Source organism: Sorex fumeus, unplaced genomic scaffold (genome assembly GCF_029834395.1).
Source record: "Sorex fumeus unplaced genomic scaffold, SorFum_2.1 ptg000041l, whole genome shotgun sequence".
Classification (NCBI taxonomy): domain Eukaryota; kingdom Metazoa; phylum Chordata; class Mammalia; order Eulipotyphla; family Soricidae; genus Sorex; species Sorex fumeus.
The window spans coordinates 10,422,005-10,440,038 of record NW_026606098.1 but is presented as its reverse complement, the minus strand read 5'-3'; the positions used below and the strand labels follow the sequence as shown (position 1 = coordinate 10,440,038).

Below are 18,034 nucleotides of genomic sequence, written 5' to 3'. Positions count from 1 at the left end.
ATGCGTCCCCCCCTTTCCTGGAGTTATACCCAGCCTCTGGCAGCAGAAAACGACACCCATATGTCAGAGTTTCTCCTCCTGGGACTTTCCCAGGAGCCAGAAGTCCAGCCCCTCATCTATGTGATCTTCCTGTCCATGTACCTGACCACGGTCTTGGGGAACCTGCTCATCATCCTGGCCGCCAGCTCAGACCCCCGCCTCCACACGCCCATGTACTTCTTCCTCTGTAACCTGTCCCTGGTGGACATCTGCTTAACCTCCACCATCGTCCCCAAAATGCTACAGAACATTCAGCTGCAAACAAAAACCATCAGCTACGAAGGCTGCATCACCCAGATATTTCTTTTCATTCTATTCGGCAGCCTGGATGACTTCCACTTGACTGTGATGGCCTATGACCGCTTCGTGGCCATCTGCCATCCCCTGCACTACACAGTCATCATGAACCCCCACTTCTGTGGGATGCTGGTCCTGGGGTGCTGGGTCCTGGGTCTCTTGAATTCTTCCATGGAAATCTCAATGACCTTGCGTCTGTCCTTCTGCCCCGAGGTGGAGATCCCTCACTTTTTCTGTGAACTCAACCAACTGATCAAACTTGCTTGTTCTGACACTTTCCTGAATAACCTGGTCATGTACTGTGCTGTTCTCCTGGTGGGCGTGGGTCCTTTACTCGGTATCACTTACTCTTATTCCAAGATCATTTCCTCCATTCGTGACGTGGCGTCTGCTCAGGGCAGGTACAAAGCCTTTTCCACCTGTGCCTCCCACCTTGCCGTGGTCTCCTTGTTCTATGTCACAAGCATGGGGGTGTACCTGAGCTCCGCGGTGAGTGAAAGGGCATATCCAAGTGCAGTGGCCTCAGTGCTGTACACGGTGGTCACCCCCATGCTGAACCCCTTCATCTACAGCCTCCGGAACCAGGACATCAAGAGGGCCCTGAAATCATTTTTTGTGCAGGGAACTGCAAAACGGTCAATTGTCCTTCACTGAAGACTTCCTGGGATCACAGCTCTGAGCTTGACTAAGTACTTGGGACTATTTGTTTAGACATTGGAGACATTTCAGTGGATTGCCTAGAAGTTCCCGTTTCTTACCTTCAAATTTTTTTACGTATGCCACTCATATGAAGCTTTAGGCTCTTTCTAATATCAGTTTTTCTTTTTGATAACTTTCAAAGGGGTGGGTACCACACGTGGTGATGCTCAAGGCTTAGTTCTGGCAGGCTCGGAACTCTTTGGGGTGCAGAGAATCGATCTTTTGAAAGGCAGACCCCCTACCCACTGTCCAGCCCCATCTTGGTTGTTCTTGAATTCTCCCAGTTGTCTGAACTGTTTTCACCAGATTTTCTACCCAAACTCCATGCTCTTCCTAACACTTCTTTTTCCCTAGAATGTAACCGTGTGGATTTTGAAATATCAATGTCTGAAGTAAAAGGAAATAAGACCGTAACATCTCATTTAGACATTCAGACACATGAAAATAAGACAGTTATGAAACCTGACTTCAAAGTGTAAGTGCCAATAAGCAGTACCCATTTCTGTTCAATTGGACCTTCGGGACCAGTTCTGTCCAGCTAGAGACCAAGCACATCGAGAAGATAACGATTTCATCTAAAGCTTTGACTACTACACACATGATGTAGAGGGGGGTTTCTGGGCTCTGCTGGGCTCTCATGGATCTACCACAGAGCTGAGTCTCTCTCAGGCGCATCAGTGATGCTGTGTGTGTACTGATGGTTTCTTCGTCTTCAAGGAGGTGATAAATTTGCCACAATCCCTCGTGTATTTTGTCTTCTTGCACAGAAAAAGCCCTCCACGTGAGTTGCTCTAAATTGACACGCATGTACATGTGAAACCTAGATGCAGGTGATGTGTGTCCTTCTGAGCCCGGGTTTCGTCCCAGCTAGGAGAGCTCTGGGACATCGATGACCATCAGTTGGGAACTTGCTTCCTAGATGAGTTTTTCTCTTTTTCTTTTTGATTAATTTATTTTTAATTGAATCCCCATGAGGTACACAGTTACAAAGTTGCTCAGGGTTGAGTTTCAGTTATTTCATGTTCCAACACTTGTCCTTTCACCAGTGTACATTTCCTAACACCAATGTCCCCAGTTTCCCTCCCGCCCACCCCCATGGCCCCGGCACTTCTCTCTCTCTCTCTCTCTCTCTCTCTCTCTCTCTCTCTCTCTCTCTCTCTCTCTTCTTGCTCTCTCACTCTCCTTTTGTGCATTATGGTTCGCATACAGACACTTTATTGTCACAGTGTCAGGTTATCAGATGAGTGTTTCTCAACCCACCACATACCAAGATGGCCATATACAAGAAAGAACCCTCCCCACTGTCCCATCACTCCAGCCCATATCCAATCAGATCATATTTTAAATAACTTCACTGATAACACAACATGTGTGATTACTTTAAAATCTGTGAGTTCAGCAGGCCAGGTGAAAGGTAGCCATCTATCTGCCTCTTTCCTGCAAGTCAGAGCCAGACTATGGCAGCAGAAAACAATATCCACATGTCAGAGTTTCTCCTCCTGGGACTTTCCCAGGAGTCCAGCCCCTCATCTCTGTGATCTTCCTGTCCATGTACCTGACCACGGTCTTAGGGAACCTACTCATCATCCTGGCCTCGAGCTCAGACCCCCGCCTCCACACCCCCATGTACTTCTTCCTCTGTAACCTGTCCCTGGTGGACATCTGCTTCACCCCCACCACCATCCCCAGGATGCCATGGAACATCCAGACACAAAGGAAAGCCATCAGCTACAAAGACTACATCACCCAGATACTCTCTTTCCTCCTCTTCATAAGTCTCAACAACTTCCTCTTGACCGTGATGGCCTATGACCACTTTGTGACCATCTGCCACCCCCTGCACTACACGGTCATCATGAGCCCCCGTTTCTGGGGTGCTGGGTCACAAGTGTCTAAACTCTTTCATGGAAATCTCAGTGTCCTTGCATCTGTCTTTCTGTCCTGAGGTGGAGATCCTGCACTTTTTCTGTGAACTCAATCAGATGATTAAACTGGTCTTTTCCAACGCTTTTCTTAACAATGTGGTCCCTGTACTGCGCTCCTGTCCCTGTCATCAGGGACCCTTTATTAGGCATTGCTGACTCTTATGTTAAGACCGCGTCCTCATGTGTGGCAATGCATCCACTCAGGACAGGTATAAAGCCTTTTCCACCTGCACCTTTCACCTCCCCGTGGTCTCCTTGTTTGATTTTGCAACCATGGGAGTGTACTTTAGCTCTGCTGCTAACAGATCCTATCCGAGGGCAGTAGCCTTGGTGTTGTACACAGAGGTCACCCGCATGCTGAACCCCTTCATCTACAGACTTCAGAACAAGGACACCAAGAGGGCCCTGAAAATGTTTTTTGTCCAGGGAACTGAAAAACGAGTGAGTTTCCTCCACCCAAGAGTGTTCTGGGATCGAAGCCTCAAGCCTGACTCACATCAGGACTGTTTGCTCAGACTCTGGACATCAGACTTGTTCTTCCCTCGATTGCCTATAATTTCCATTTTCTTATTGCCAATTTTTTAATTATGCCACTTATATAAAGCTTTAGGCTCTACCGGACAGTTTCTCTCTTTGTTGCTTCTTATGATTTGGTTTGGTTTGGGGGCCACACCTGGAGATGCTCAGGGCTGACTCCTGGCTCTTCTCTCAGGAATCACTCCTAACAGTGCTTGGGGAAACCCTATCGGGTGCTGGGGGTTGGACCCGTGTTGACTATATGCAAGGCAAACCCCTTACCCACTGTCCTTTCACTCTGACCCCCCATCTGTGGCATTTTTCTTGGCCTTGCCCAGTTCTCTGAATCATGTTCACCATATTTCACCAATACAGCAGACATTTCAACCACTTCTTTTCCCTAGAAAGTAACCGTGTGGATTTTGATATCTCACTGTCTCAAATTATAGGAAATAAGGTAGTCACTATGAGAGCTGACTCCAAACATAAGTGTAAGGACTAATAAGCACTCATCATAGAAGTTCCCACCTCAATTCCCTTGGACCATCCGGTCCAGTTCTCTCCTGCCGTATACCAAGCCCACTGAGAAGCCCAGGATTTCATCTACAGCTATGATTACTATACACACGATGTGGAGGGAGTTTCTGGGCTCTGCTGGGCTCTCAATGGTCTACCACAGACCTGAGTATCAGATCTCTATCAGGCTCATCTGTGATGCTGTATGTAGTGATGATTTCTTCTGTCTTGAAAGAATTGATGATAAATTTGCCACAACTCCTCGTGTATTTTGTCATCTTTGCACAGAAAAAGCCCTCCACGGGAATCTCTCTAAATTGACACATGCATACATATGGAATCTATATGTAGGTGGTATATGTCCTTTTTTTTTTTAGTGTAGGAGTATACTGCTATTTATTCAACCATTGTTTAAGATGATTGAATTGGGCATGAACTCCACATTGGTCTTTTTTTAAATTTTTTAATTGGATATCCATGAGATTGACCATTACAAAGCTGTTCATAATTGGGTTTCTGTTGTACAATGATCCAGCACCCATCCCTCCACCAGTGTACATTTCCCACCACCAATGTCCCCTATTACCCTACCACCATTCCCCCAGCCCCCAGCCCCACCCCCTGCCTCCTTCTATAGGAAGCGCTTTCCTTCTCGCTCTCTCTCTCTCTCTCTCTCTCTCTCTCTCTCTCTCTCCTTCTCCTTTTGTGCATCATGGTTTATAATACAGGTACTAGGAGGTCATTGTGTTTGTTCAGGGCATTCAGGATTTTTATCAGGACCGTAAGGCAGGAGAAGCTTTTCAACTGGGTGGATGCTTTGGGGTGTGGATGTGACTGCTGAGGCTTCCAGGGAGGGGGGAGGAAGTAGCCATCCAGACCCCAAGAAAGCCTGGAGATTTCAGTCACAAAACCCACATACCAGAATTTTCAGCAGATTGATCTTGGTGAGGTCCTTCCTGAGACGGAGGAGTCAGGTGGAAGGGTATGGCAGTAATTTTGTGTTGTGGCTACTGGGGACTCTACTTGGGCGGGCCACCAGGCCAACCTGCCCCCCTTCAATTTACCTCAGCTTGTTCATCTGTTGCCGACCATCTATCTTCACTCCCATTCCTTCCCATTCCAGTCGTCGCATGATGTTCTCGAGGGTGGCACTGAAGAGTTTTGGTGAAATGGTATCACCCTGCCGCACCCCTCTCTTGACATCAACGATCACTTCTTTGTAGAATGGTGAGATCCTGGTAGTGAATCCGCAATACAGCTCACGGAGGATCCTGATGTATTGGGCTTGAATGCCCTGATTGGCTAGGGCTTCAATGACCGCTTCCGTCTCAACAGAATCAAAGGCCTTCTTTAAATCAATGAACGTTAAGCAGAGCGGCATCTTGAACTCCCGAGAAACCTCAATGAGTTTGGTTATCGTGTGGATATGGTCGATGGTGCTGAATCCTTTGTGGAACCCTGCTTGCTCACATGGTTGTCCTTCATCTAGTGTTCTGCCAATCCTATTCAGGATGACTCGAGTGAACAACTTGTAGATGACAGACAATAGGCAGATCGGGCGATAGTTGCCAATGTCATGGATGTCTCCCTTCTTGAACAGTAGTACGGTCCTGCTGGTTTTCCATTGAGATGGAACCTTGCATTCAGACAGGTAGCGAGTGAAGAGCCGAGCCAGTGTATTGATGAGTACTGACTACACCACCTCCGCTTTGCTGATGACATTGTTTTAATAACACCAAACATCAGCCAAGCGACACAAATGCTGGCCGACTTTGACTGTGAGTGTGGAAAGGTAGGACTACAGCTGAATCTTACGAAGACAATGTTTATGAGAAACAGCCTTGTTCCTGACGCCCCATTCGCTCTCAATGGAACGACCATCTCCGAATGCAACAGCTATGTGTACCTAGGTCGAGAGGTCAACATGACAAATGACCTGGCACCCGAGCTGCGCAGGAGGAAGAGAGCGGCTTGGAACGCCTTCAAGAACGTCGAAGAAATAGCTAAGAGGACGAAGAACCTCCGGCTCCGGGCACATCTCTTTGATTCCACTGTTCTTCCTGCATTAACATATGCCTCAGAGACCTGGGCCCTACGCAAACAAGATGAGAACGCCATTCAGGTCTCCCAAAGAAGAATAGAAAGAGCTATGCTTGGAATATCACGTTTCACTCAAATGAGAGAACGAATCCGGAGTTCTGACATCCGTCGACGATCAAGGATCAGGGACGCTGTCTCATTTGCCAAGGTGTCGAAAATCAGATGGGCTGGTCACGTAATGAGATTTAAAGACGACCGTTGGACTAGAGCTGTTACTGATTGGATTCCACGGGATGTCAAGAGACCGCGTGGCCGCCCACCTACCAGATGGTCAGACTTCTTTGTCAAGGTCATGAACGATCGGTTTGAGGCCCTCCATGTTCCCGGAGCGAAGAGATGCCATTGGGCTACACTAGCACGCGACAGGGACAAATGGAGACGTTACTGGCGCCCGCTCGAGCAAATCGACGACTAACGGGAAGTTAAGTGATTAAGTGATTAAGTGTTCATCTGTACACAGGTTCGAGATTATCTGCGGTTTCTGATCTCTTTCGAGATTTATCTATGGGTCTCTGAAATAAGGCCAATAACTAAGCTTTTATAGCTGAGCCAGAGGTGATTTTTGGGTGTGGCTCCCACATACCCAACTTTTGGTCATTTAATTTCTTGGTAAACTTGGTCCCAATTTGTTGGGGTCCAGCCAAAGGCACAGCAGCAATTTTGGAGTTTCAGGAAGCCTGAAGGCATCATCAGGCTGCTGATGTACTCACCCCACAGGTACAGGTTGACCTGCTGGCGGCACCGTACCCCTGTGTATGTCCTTTTAAGCCTCAGTTTTGTCCCAGCTCGGAGAGCTTCGAGACATTGATGAGTATAGAGTGGGATCAACTTTCTTATGCTCTAGACCCCTCTTCTGACCTCGTTTCCTTTATCTAGCTCCCCTCTCTTCCCAGTAGACCCCCTGTCATATGCTGTGTTTCCTCGCCCCTCTGGTTTTTTTTTGTTTGGGGGCCATACCAGGCAATGCTCAAATGACTCCTGGCTTTGTGCTTAGGGCTCACTCCTGGTGGGGCTCAGTGAGGCATATGGGGTACCAGGAAATGGAACCCAGTTTGACTGCTTGCAAGGCAAGCGCCATCTCTACTGTTCTACCACTCAGGCCTCTGTGCCCCTACCCCCACTTATGAAATTTTCTTCTTGTGACCCCCTTAAAATATCCGTCAGCCCATACCTACTCCCATCGGGAGAAGCATAACTGGTTTTGTCCTGCTGCCTCATTTACGGGCACACATGCACAACCTCTATGTCACACATACTCCAGATATACAATTTAATAAAAGGAAAGACTCATGCACAAAAAGTCACATATATAAACTGCACGTCTCCGTGGGTATGTAATTTCAAATCATTTCACAGTACATTCCTTGGAGTCAAAGAGATTGTACAACAGGTAAGGAGTTTGCCCTGCCCGTGGCTGACCCAGATTCAATCCCCAGTGATCATTCGGTTCCCCAAGCCCACAAGGTGTTACCCCTGAATATAGAACCAGGAGGGTGCCCTGAGCACTGCCAGGGATGGCCCAAGAATTACAAAAAGAGAGTTTAGAGAGCATCATTTTAATGACTGCTACACAACTGCACCCAGGTGAAGGGGCCTGGAGACGAGGCGAGGAGGTGATTTGTGGAGCGAGAGGAAGAAAACTTGGATTCTCCGATGAGCTCCCAAGGGGGCCAGACACTCATTAGGAAGAATTCCTCTCTGTCCAGGAGAGTCTCCTCATGGAGGCAGCCTGGGCTCAGGGGCTGAGGTACCAAGAGGGATCCCTGTGCAATGAGAGGACGGAGAGAGCATTAAAGACCTCAGCTCCGATTTCTTGCTGCAAGTTGATGCAGGCTGGAAGCGAAGGGTCCGAGTGATTGACAGTTTGCTCCAAATTGGTCTGGATGACAGGAATTCCCCTCCCTCTTCTGACTGGTCTGGGGACAGAGATTTCCTCGCCATCGTCGGCCACCAGAGAGGACTCCAGAGTCCCATGGAGACCTTCCAGTCAGGAAGCCCATCCAGGTAAGGCCAGTTGCCAGCTGGTGGGTGTAAGAGACTGCGGGCAGGAAAGCTCAGGGCGCCCGCCTGGGGTTCCGGGTGCATTTGTGCTGCTGTGTGTGACTCACCCAGCGGCCGAAAGTGGGTGCTGGTACCCTAAGTCTTCAGGCACTTTTGTTTCCCCAGTGAGCCCCGCAACAGAGGAGCCCTGCAGATCAGGGCCACAATCCAGGGGATGTGGCGAAGTCTGTGGCAGGCTGAGAGGCCGAGCAGAGGTGGGGCTGGGAGGCGTATCCTGTGCATTAAGAAGCTCCTGGTTGGGGGACCTGAGCAGCAACTTCTCTCAGGCATCCAGACCTTCCTTCCAACAGACCTTCCCCAGGGCCTTTGCACGGCCTGCACCCTATGGAGCACATCATTCCTCCTCTCTGGGTCTCCACCAAATTTGGTCCTATGTAGATTGACTTCCCCATTGTCCATGGAAAACCCAATATTCTAATTCATTGTCTCCTTTTTCTTTTTTTTATTTTTTATTTTATATATACAATTTTTATTGACTCATTGAGAGAGACAGTTACAAAGTTGTTCATGACTGGGTGGCAGTCATACAATCAATGTTCCATCACTCGTCCCTTCACCAGTACACACTTCCCATCACCAGGGTCACCAGTTTCCCTCCCCCAGCCTGCCTCTATGGCAGGAACTTTTCTTCTCTCTCTCTCTCTCTCTCTCTCTCTCTCTCTCTCTCTCTCTATCTCTCCCTCCCTCCCTCCCTCTCTCTTTCTCTCTTCTGCTCTTTCTCTTTTTCCTTTTGGGCATTATGATTTGCAATACAGGTACTGAAAGATTATCATGTATAACCCCCTTTTAGCACTCAGTTCTTGTCCCGAGTGATCATTTCCAACTATCATTGACATAATAAGTCTCTTTTTTGTTTTTTCTTTTTGGGTCACACCAGCGATGCTCAGGGGTTACTCCTGGTTCTGCACTCAGGAATTACTCCTGGCAGTGCTTGGGGGGACCATATGGGATGCTTGGAACTGAATCTGGGTTGACCGCGTGCAAGGCAAACGCCCTGCCCACTGTGCTATTGCTCCAGCCCCAAGTCTCTTTTTGTTTGCCTTTTCTTCCTATCTCTGTGGCAGCTGAAATTTTTTTTTGCTTTTTGAGTCACACCCAGCAATGCTCATGGGTTACTCCTGGCTCTGCACTCAGGAATTTCTCCTGGCAGTGCTGGAGGGACCATATGGGATGCTGGGGTTGGCTGCGTGCAAGGCAAAAGCCCTACCCACTGTACTATAGCTCCCTGTGAAAAAATTCTTCCTTTTTTTCTTTCTTTTGAGCAGCCACAACCAGCAGTGCTCAGGGCTGACTCCTGGCTCTGTTCTCAGGAGACCCTGTCAGGTGTCAGGGATTGAACCCAGGTCAGCAGCGAGAAAGGCAAGCTCCTTCCCCGCTGTGCTGTTATTCTGGCCTCCAACACAGGGGAAAATTCTAATGAAAATTGTACAGAGAGGGAAAATATGAGTGGAGAAAGCTTTAGTATCAGAGTGACATGGGGGGTTTCTACAAGAGGCAGAATCCAGTCTGTTACGATTTTATTTGTTGATTCATTCATTGGTTTTCCGAGCCACCCACAACAGTGCTTGGGGCTTACTCCTGACTCTGGGCTCTGGGCTCACTCCCAGCAGGCTCAAAGAACTATATGGATGACAGGGATCAAACCCAGCCCTGTGAGACTGTTGCGATGGCACAGCAGGTAAGGCATTTGTCTTGCACACGGCAAACCCGGGTTTAATTCCCAGCATCCCATAAGAGAAAAAAAAAAAAAACCTGGCCAGGTGCAAGACCAGATTCCACCCTGCTGTTCTCATGCCTTATCCAATCAGATCATATTTTCAATGACTTTCTTGATGACACAACGTATGTGATTGCTTTTCAAATCTGTGAGTTCAGCAGGCCAGGTGAAAAGTAGTCATCTGTCTCCCTCTTTCCTGCAAGTCAAAGCAAGCATATGGCAGTGGAAAACAACACCCACATATCAGAGTTTCTCCTCCTTGGGCTTTCCCAGGAGCCAGAAGTCCAGCCCTTCATCTATGTGATCTTCCTGTCCATGTACCTGACCATGGTCTTGGGGAACCTGCTCATCATCCTGGCCGCCAGCTCAGACTCCCGCCTCCACACCCCCATGTACTTCTTCCTCTGCAACCTGTCCCTGGTGGACATCTGCTTCACCACCACCACCGTCCCCAAGATGCTACAAAACATCCAGACACAAAGGAAAGCCATCAGCTATGAAGGCTGCATCACCCAGATATACTTTTTCCTGCTCTTCATAAGTCTCGATGACTTCCTCTTGACTGTGATGGCCTATGACTGCTTCGTGGCCATCTGCCACCCCCTGCACTACACGGTCATCATGAACCCCCGGCTCTGTGGGCTTCTGGTCCTCGGGTGCTGGATGCTGGGTCTCTTTCACGCTTCCTTTGAAATCTTAGTGTTCTTCCATCTGTCCTTCTGCCCCAAGGTGGAGATTCCTCATTTCTTCTGTGAACTCAACCAGATGGTCAAACTTGCATGTTCCGACACGTTCCTGAATAACGTGGTCATGGACTGCGTGTCTGTCGTGCTGGGCGGGGGTCCTTTGCTGGGGATTATTTACTCCTACTCTAAAATCGGCTCCTCCATTCGTGGCATTGCATCGGCTCAAGGCAAGTATAAAGCCTTTTCCACCTGTGTCTCCCACCTCGCCGTGGTCACGCTGTTCTATTTCACAAGCATAGGGGTCTACCTGAGCTCCGCGGCAAGTGACAGCTCATCCGCCAGCGCCATTGCCTCGGTGATGTACACGGTGGTCACCCCCATGCTGAACCCCTTCATCTACAGCCTCAGGAACAAGGACATCAAGAGGGCCCTGAAAACGTTTTTTGTGCAGGGAATTACAAAACGGTCAATTGTCCTCCAGTGAATGCTGCCTTCGAGTGCAGGTGAGAGGCTGGCTCAGAAATTGTGCTTCTGGGCTGGGGGTGGACGGCAGGAGCAAAAGGATGGCAGGGAGGGCATTTGCCTTGCACACAGCTGACCCAGGTTCAATCCCGGGCACCCCATAGGGTCTCCCAAGCCTCCCGCCAGGAGTGATCTCTGAGTGCAGAATCAGGAGTAAGACCTGAGTATCACCAGGTGTAGCCAAAAAACAAAAAACAAAACAAAGAAAAAAGAAAATAAATGAAAGAAAGAAAGAAAGAAAGAAAGAAAGAAAAAGAAATTGTTTCTGGGGCCAGAGCAATAGTACAGCAAGTGGGGTGCTTGCCTTGCGTGGCCGACCTGGGTTCAATCCCCAGCATCCCACATGGTTCCCTGAACACTACCAAGAATCATCCTCGAGTACCACCATGCATGGCCGCCCCCCACACACACACACACAAATTGAGTTTGTCTGATAAGACTACAGAAATAGGACGTTTTCTCTGCACTGATTTCCTGGAGTTTTCATTTTCGTGGCAGAAAAATTATTCTGTGTATGTGATTCACATTTTTCTCTCTACCTGATAACCAACCATTTCTATTTGTTATTTTTTTTATTTCTTTATTGGGGGAGGGGTGTGGGTTGCAGTCCTACTTAGAAATGCTCAAGGTTTACTCCTGACTCTGCACTCAGGAATTACTCCCATCAGTGCTTGGGGGACCCTGTGGGATGCCGGGAATCCAATCCAGGTCAGCTGCACTGAGACAAATGCCCTGCCCGCTGTACTATTGCTCTGGCCCCATATATTTTTGTTTTGGGGCCACGTCCAGCTGTGCTCAGGGCTTGATCCTGGCTCTGTGCTCATAGATCACAGCTGGAATGGTGCAAGCAGCTATTGGAGTGCCATGGGGTGCTGGGGATCAAAGCCTGGTCAGCCGTATGCAAGGCAAACACCCTACCTGCTGTACTATCATTCCAGCCCCCCATTTGCTGTTTCTTGAATTCTGTCCTGTTATGTGATCTTTGTCATTTCTCATAAATTGATTGTCACACACATATTTTTATTTTATTTTTACAAAGTAGTTCACAATGTTTGATTACATTTAATATTCAAACACCAATCCCACCACCAATACACCCCACAACCATATTTTGGATGTTTCCATCCCTAACCCCAACCCCTGCCCCAATACAGAACTGAAATAATTTCTTTGGTATTGTTTGTTGTGAATAAACCACTAAAAATGCTCCAGAAAACTTTCCTTAGAGAAGAATGTGTGAAGATTCACACACACAAATTTTAAGACGGGACTGGAGAGAGAGGACAGCAAATCAGGCACTTGCCTTCCTTTAACCGACCTGAGTTCTGTCCCTGGCACCACAGACGGTCCCCCAAGGCCAACAGTAGTAAACTGGAGGGCCGGGTAGTATAGTGGGTAGTGCACTGGCCATATACGCAGCCAACCACCGGGTTCATTCCCTGCCATCCCATATATGGTCCCTTGAGCACCACTAGGAGTGACTCCTGAGCACAGAGCTAGAAGTACACGCTGGGCATGGCTGGGTGCAGCCCCAAAACAAAAACAATCCCAAAAAAGCCAGTCCCAAAGTATGGACCCCTAAGTGGAAAGCTGATTTCAAACCAAACTGTCCATGCGAGGTGTTTCTTGCATTCTCCTCATTCTCACCCTCGTCCACCTAGATTGTTGTCACCAGTTGGTGCAAGTGGAGAAGCAATCTATTACTAGAATGTCTTTCTCACTGAGAGGACCCGGGCCCTGGGGAGTTTTGCTGGCGCCGGCTGGTCCCCCATGGTTTGTAGGCATCAGTGAATCTCTATAGTGTTTCTGTGAAGTTTCTTATAAAAAGGTTCCTCTTAGGGGTCAGAGAGATAGTCTAGTGGGTAGGGCACTTGCCTTGCATGCCACCAACCTGGGCTTGATCCCTGGCACCCCAAACTGCCCCCATACATTGTCAGGAGTGATTTCTGAGTACAGAGCCAGGAGTAAGCCCTGAGCATCACTGGATGTGACCCAAAACCTAAATAAACCCAAAACCTAAATAAAAATACAAGGTTTCTCTTTGATGTTGTGTGTCACTATGGTACCTCTGTCTTTAAATATCATATGAAAAATTTATTCTATGTCATCACATATTTTTGTCTACTGGGCAGAGAATTTTTTTCTTGCTCTTTGGGGCACACCTGGAGATGCCCAGGGGTTACTCCTGGCTCTGCACTCAGGAATTACTCTTGGCAGTGCTTGGGGGGACCATATGGGATGCTGGAAATCGAACCCAGGTTGGCCGCATGCAAGGCAAACACCCTACCTGCTGTGCTATTGCTCCAACCCCAGAATTTTTTTAAATAAGGTCCTCCAGGTGAATTGTTCTAAATTATTCCATTATGTATTTGGTGTCTAGATGCAGGCAAGTCGATATCCACATAAGACCTTTTTTCACCCAACTAGCAGTGATGTCTATGAATAGCGGGAAGGGTTGTGTTGGCATGTGCTCTAGATTCTTCTTGATTCAGGATCTTCTTTTCCTTCTTGTTTGCTTATGGGGATATGATTGCGACTTATTCATCGCATGCATTTTCAGTCTGAAATGTAATGAAATAAAGGAGATGCACAAAATTACAGCATCATCTGCATGTGTCCTTCTGCATATGGTTGAGTAAGAGTCAAGAAGCTCTAATGACTTTTTTTATTTTCTTGTTAAAAAATATAATTTCCAGGTGCCGAAGCTGTAGTTCATTGGGGGAGGATATTTGCCTTCACCTGGCCAACCCAGGTTCAATCCCCAGCATCCTATAGTGTCCCCCCAAGAACCACCAGGAGTATATTCTGGTTACAGAACCAAGAATAACCCCTTGACATCTCTGGCTGTGGCACTCCCCCAAAAAGTAAAATAATTTCCAGAGCCTGGAGCAATAGAACAGTGGGGTAGGGTGCTTGCTGACCTGAGTTCTATCCCTGGAACCCTATATAGTTCCCAGGGCCCACCCAGGAATGATTCCTGGGTGTAGAGCCAGGAGTAATCCCTGAGCACCACTGGGTGTGACCCCAAAACAAAAACATAAAAACAAATGTTTTCTCCAAAGAAAAATTTAATATTTGAGACTGGAGTGATAGCACAGTAGACTCAGGGCGTTTGCCTTGCACACAACCAACCTGGGTTCAATTCCCAGCATACCATATAGTCCCCCAAGCACCGCCAGGAATAACTCCTGAGTTACAGAGCCAGGAGTAACCCTTGTGCATCACGGGGTGTGACCCAAAAAGCCAAAACAGAAAAAAAGAAAAGTTTAATATCCACAAATTTCAACTTATAAGGTCACCTACAAATATTGAAAAATTAAATGAAATGTTTGGAAGTGTCTATTATGTCCAAAGAAAATGTGCAAAGATAGAGATGGGGTCAGAGTGATAGCTCAGGGGATAAGGCCTTGCACACGGTACCCCACAAGGTTCCCTGAACCCACCAGGAGTGATCTCAGTGCAGAGTGCCAGGAGTAAGCTCTGAGCACTGCTGAGTGTGTCCCAAAACAAAACAAAGCAAAACAAAAACCATAAAATGTTCAAAGATATGCTCAGAGGGGGCCGGAGTAATAGTACGGCAGCTAGGCCACTTACCTTGCACACGTTGCACCCACATTCCATCCCAGGCACCGAATGTAGCCCCCCGAGACCAGCAGAAGTGATCCCTGAGCTCAGAGCTAGGAATAAGCCCTGAGCACCATCCAATGTGTCCCAAAAACAAACCCCAAAAAACTCAAGAGAAAGATCAATTTGGGGAGCTAAAGCACTTGTCTCGTATGTGACCATCCGGCCCAATCCCCACCCCACATCCAGTCCCCTGAGCCACTGGGAGTGAGCCCTGAGCACAGAGCCAAGAGTCAGCTCTGCTGAGAACCACTGGGTGTGGCCAAAAAAATGAAAGTAATGAAACTTTTTTCCTCTACTTTTTTCTCTTTTTTTCTGCTTTTTGGGTCACACCAACAATGCACAGGGGTTACTCCTGGCTCTGCACTCAGGAATTACTCCTCGCGGTGCTCTGGGGACCATATGGGATGCTGGGAATCGAACCCAGGTCGGCCAAGTGCAAGGGAAACGCCCTCCCCTCTATGCTATCACTCCAGCCCCTTTTTCCTCTACTTTTTTCTCCTACTTTCTTCTTCTTTTCTAAGATGGAATGTCACCCAGTGCTTTAGTGACGCGGCTGGGGGAGCTCATTGAATGAACTGAGACATTCAATTAATCTCGTGAACAAACTTTTATTGATCAACAACTGTGCATTCCCTCATTAATACTCATGCAAAACCACACAAGTGATCAGTACTAACATATTATAAGATCTAAATTTAAAAGTGGAGCTGGAGCAATAGTTCAGTGGGGAGGGTGCTTGCCTTGCACACGGCCAAGTTGGATTCAATCCCCAGCACCCCATAGGGTCCCCTGAGCCCACTAGGAGTGACCCCTGAGTGCAGAGCCAGGAAGTAAGCCCTGCACACTGTCAGGTATGGTCCCAAATTAAAAATAAATAAATAAATAAATAAATAAATTTTAAGTAAATGGGTCCCACAAACACAAGGCATATTGTTTTCTTATGGAGTTTTCTTATTCTAAAACAAAAAAAGTTCAGGGTTGGGAGCTTGAGTGAGAGCACAGCAAGTAGGGTGTTTACCTTGCAAATGGCCAATCAGGGTTCAATTCCCTGCACCCCCTAGGGTCCCCTGAGCCCTCCAGGAGACACAAAACAAAACAAAAGTTCAGGCCAGGTAGCTGGCTCAAGGGTTTGAGAACAGGTTTTGCATGGTGGAGCCCCAGGCTCATCCCAGCCCAGTGCAGCTCCAAAACAAACAAACATTAAGTATATTTTCACAACTAGCATATATTTCATCAAGATGATCTAAACATGGGGTGGGAGAGATAGTACGATAGACAGGACATTTGTCTTGCACATGGGCGACCCAGGTTCGATTCCTGGCACCCCATAGGGTTCCCTGAGCACCACCAGGAGTGAGTGATGCTGGAGCACAGAGCCAGGAGTCACCCTTGAGCATCTCTGAGTGTGCTCAAAAGCAAATCAAAGGAAGGGGGACCAGAGTAAGGAGTAAGCCCTGACGTGTGGCTCTAAAACAAACAAAGGCAGAGAAGATGTGGGCAGCAAGGAAAAGAAAAAGCCAATAAATTAAAAAGAAAGGTCCAGAGCAACAGTACAGCACTACTATGCCATTACAGCATTTGCCTTGCACACAGCCAACCCGGGTTTGATCTCCAGCATCCCATATGGTCCTTCGAGCACCACCAGGAGTAATTCCTCAGTGCAGAGCAAGGACTAACCCCGGAGCATCACCGGGTGTGACCCAAAAGGCCAAAAAAGAAATAAAAAAGAAAAGAAAGGGATGAGCGGTAGAATAGCAGGTAGGGCGTTTGCCTTGCACGCAGCCAACGTGGCCAACATGGGTTCGATCCCCAGCATCCCATAGGGACCCCCGAGTACCACCAGGAGTAATTCCTGAGTGCAAAGCCAGGAGTAACCCCTGAGCATCGCTGGGTTTGACCCAAGAAGCAAAAACAAAACAAACAAATAATAAAGTAAAAGAATGGGGAAAGAATGGAGCCAGAGAGATAGCACAGCAAGGAGGGCTGGCCTTATACACAGACGATAGAAGTTCAATTTCCAGCACCCCATAGGGTTCCCAGAGCACTGCCAGGAGTGATCCCTGAGCACCACTGATACAGCCCCCAAACAAAAAAAAAATCAGACAAAGAAATAAGGAGCAATTTCCATGTCGCCAGCATGCCAAGAGTTCCTATGTGGAGCTGGAACCTCGGCGGCTATCTTTCAGCGCCGAGGTCACTGGCAGCTTCACAGCTGCCATCGCCAGGAGTCTGCCCAAGGCCCTCTTGATGTCCTTGTTCCTCAGGCTGTAGATGAAGGGGTTCAGCATGGGCGTGACCACAGCATACATCACGGACGCTGTGGAATTCGACTGCGAGCGGTGGGGGATGGCGGCGCTGAGGTAGACGCCCAGGATGGTGCTGTAGAACAGAGAGACCACCGAGAGGTGAGAGGCGCAGGTGGAGAAGGCTTTAGACTTGCCCTGAGCTGACGCCATGCCCCGGAGGGCAGAGACAATCCTAGCGTAGGAGAAGAGAATCCCGGCCAAGGGGCCCACACCCAGCAGGGCTGCAGCGACGTACATCACCAAGACGTTCCAGAAGGTGTCCGAGCAGGCCAGCCGGACCACCTGGTACAGTTCACAGAAGAAATGGGGGATGTCCACGTGGGCGTTGTAGGAAAGTTGCAAGACCATGCATACCTGGAGCAACGCATGCAGGGCGCTGAGGGTCCAGGAGCCCAGGACTAGCTGGCCGCAGAGCCGGGGGTTCACGATGACCGCATAGTGCAGAGGGTGGCAGATGGCCACGAAGCGGTCATAGGCCATCACGGTGAGGATGAAATTGTCCAGCCCAGCAAAGAAGATGACGAAGTACATCTGGGTGAGGCAGCCACCATACGTGATGGCTCCCCTCTGGGTCTGGATGTTGGCCAGCGTTTTAGGGACAGTGACAGAGACGGTGCACATGTCCACCAGGGATAGGTTGCAGAGGAAGAAGTACATGGGGGTGTGGAGGTGGGGGTCCCAGATGGCAGCCAGGATGATGAGCAGGTTCCCCAAGACCGTGATCAGGTACATGGACAGGAAGACACCGAAGAGGAGGGGCTGCAGGTCCGCCCCCAGTAAAAACCCCTGAAGGAGAAATTCTGTAGCACGGGTGTTGTTGCCCGGTTCCATGGGCCTGAAAGAAGCGTGGGAAGGATTGTCACCCAGGACGTGGATCCGGTTCTCAAACAGCCACCAACCAAGGGGAAGTCAGGAAAGCAAGTCAAACCGCCAGTGGGCATGGGGGATGTCCACGACCTTTATTTATTTATTGGTTTGGGGGCCACACCCGAGGTGCTCGGTGGTTACTCCTGGATGAGTTAC

The 18,034-nt window shown here is 48.6% G+C and overlaps 3 protein-coding genes across 3 annotated transcripts; 2 read left to right on the top strand and 1 right to left on the bottom strand.

The window, feature by feature from the left end:
- On the top strand, window positions 1-990 carry LOC130028863 (olfactory receptor-like protein OLF4). Its single transcript, XM_056119706.1, has one exon. The coding sequence runs from the start codon at window positions 1-3 to the stop codon at window positions 988-990; it is 990 nt and encodes a 329-aa protein (XP_055975681.1).
- Window positions 991-10,086: 9,096 nt separating this feature from the next.
- Window positions 10,087-11,040, top strand: LOC130028862 (olfactory receptor-like protein OLF4). The gene has a single exon (XM_056119705.1). The coding sequence runs from the start codon at window positions 10,087-10,089 to the stop codon at window positions 11,038-11,040; it is 954 nt and encodes a 317-aa protein (XP_055975680.1).
- A 5,815-nt stretch (window positions 11,041-16,855) lies between these two features.
- LOC130028861 (olfactory receptor 7A5-like) lies at window positions 16,856-17,842 on the bottom strand. Its single transcript, XM_056119704.1, has one exon. It carries the CDS (start codon window positions 17,840-17,842, stop codon window positions 16,856-16,858), a length of 987 nt encoding a protein of 328 aa, XP_055975679.1.
- Window positions 17,843-18,034: the final 192 nt, after the last annotated feature.

Excerpts from the sequence above, each read along its gene's own strand:
- LOC130028863 (XM_056119706.1), top strand. The coding sequence starts at position 1 with ATGCGTCCCCCCCTTTCCTGGAGTTATACCCAGCCTCTGGCAGCAGAA.
- LOC130028862 (XM_056119705.1), top strand. The coding sequence starts at position 10,087 with ATGGCAGTGGAAAACAACACCCACATATCAGAGTTTCTCCTCCTTGGG.
- LOC130028861 (XM_056119704.1), bottom strand. The coding sequence starts at position 17,842 with ATGGAACCGGGCAACAACACCCGTGCTACAGAATTTCTCCTTCAGGGG.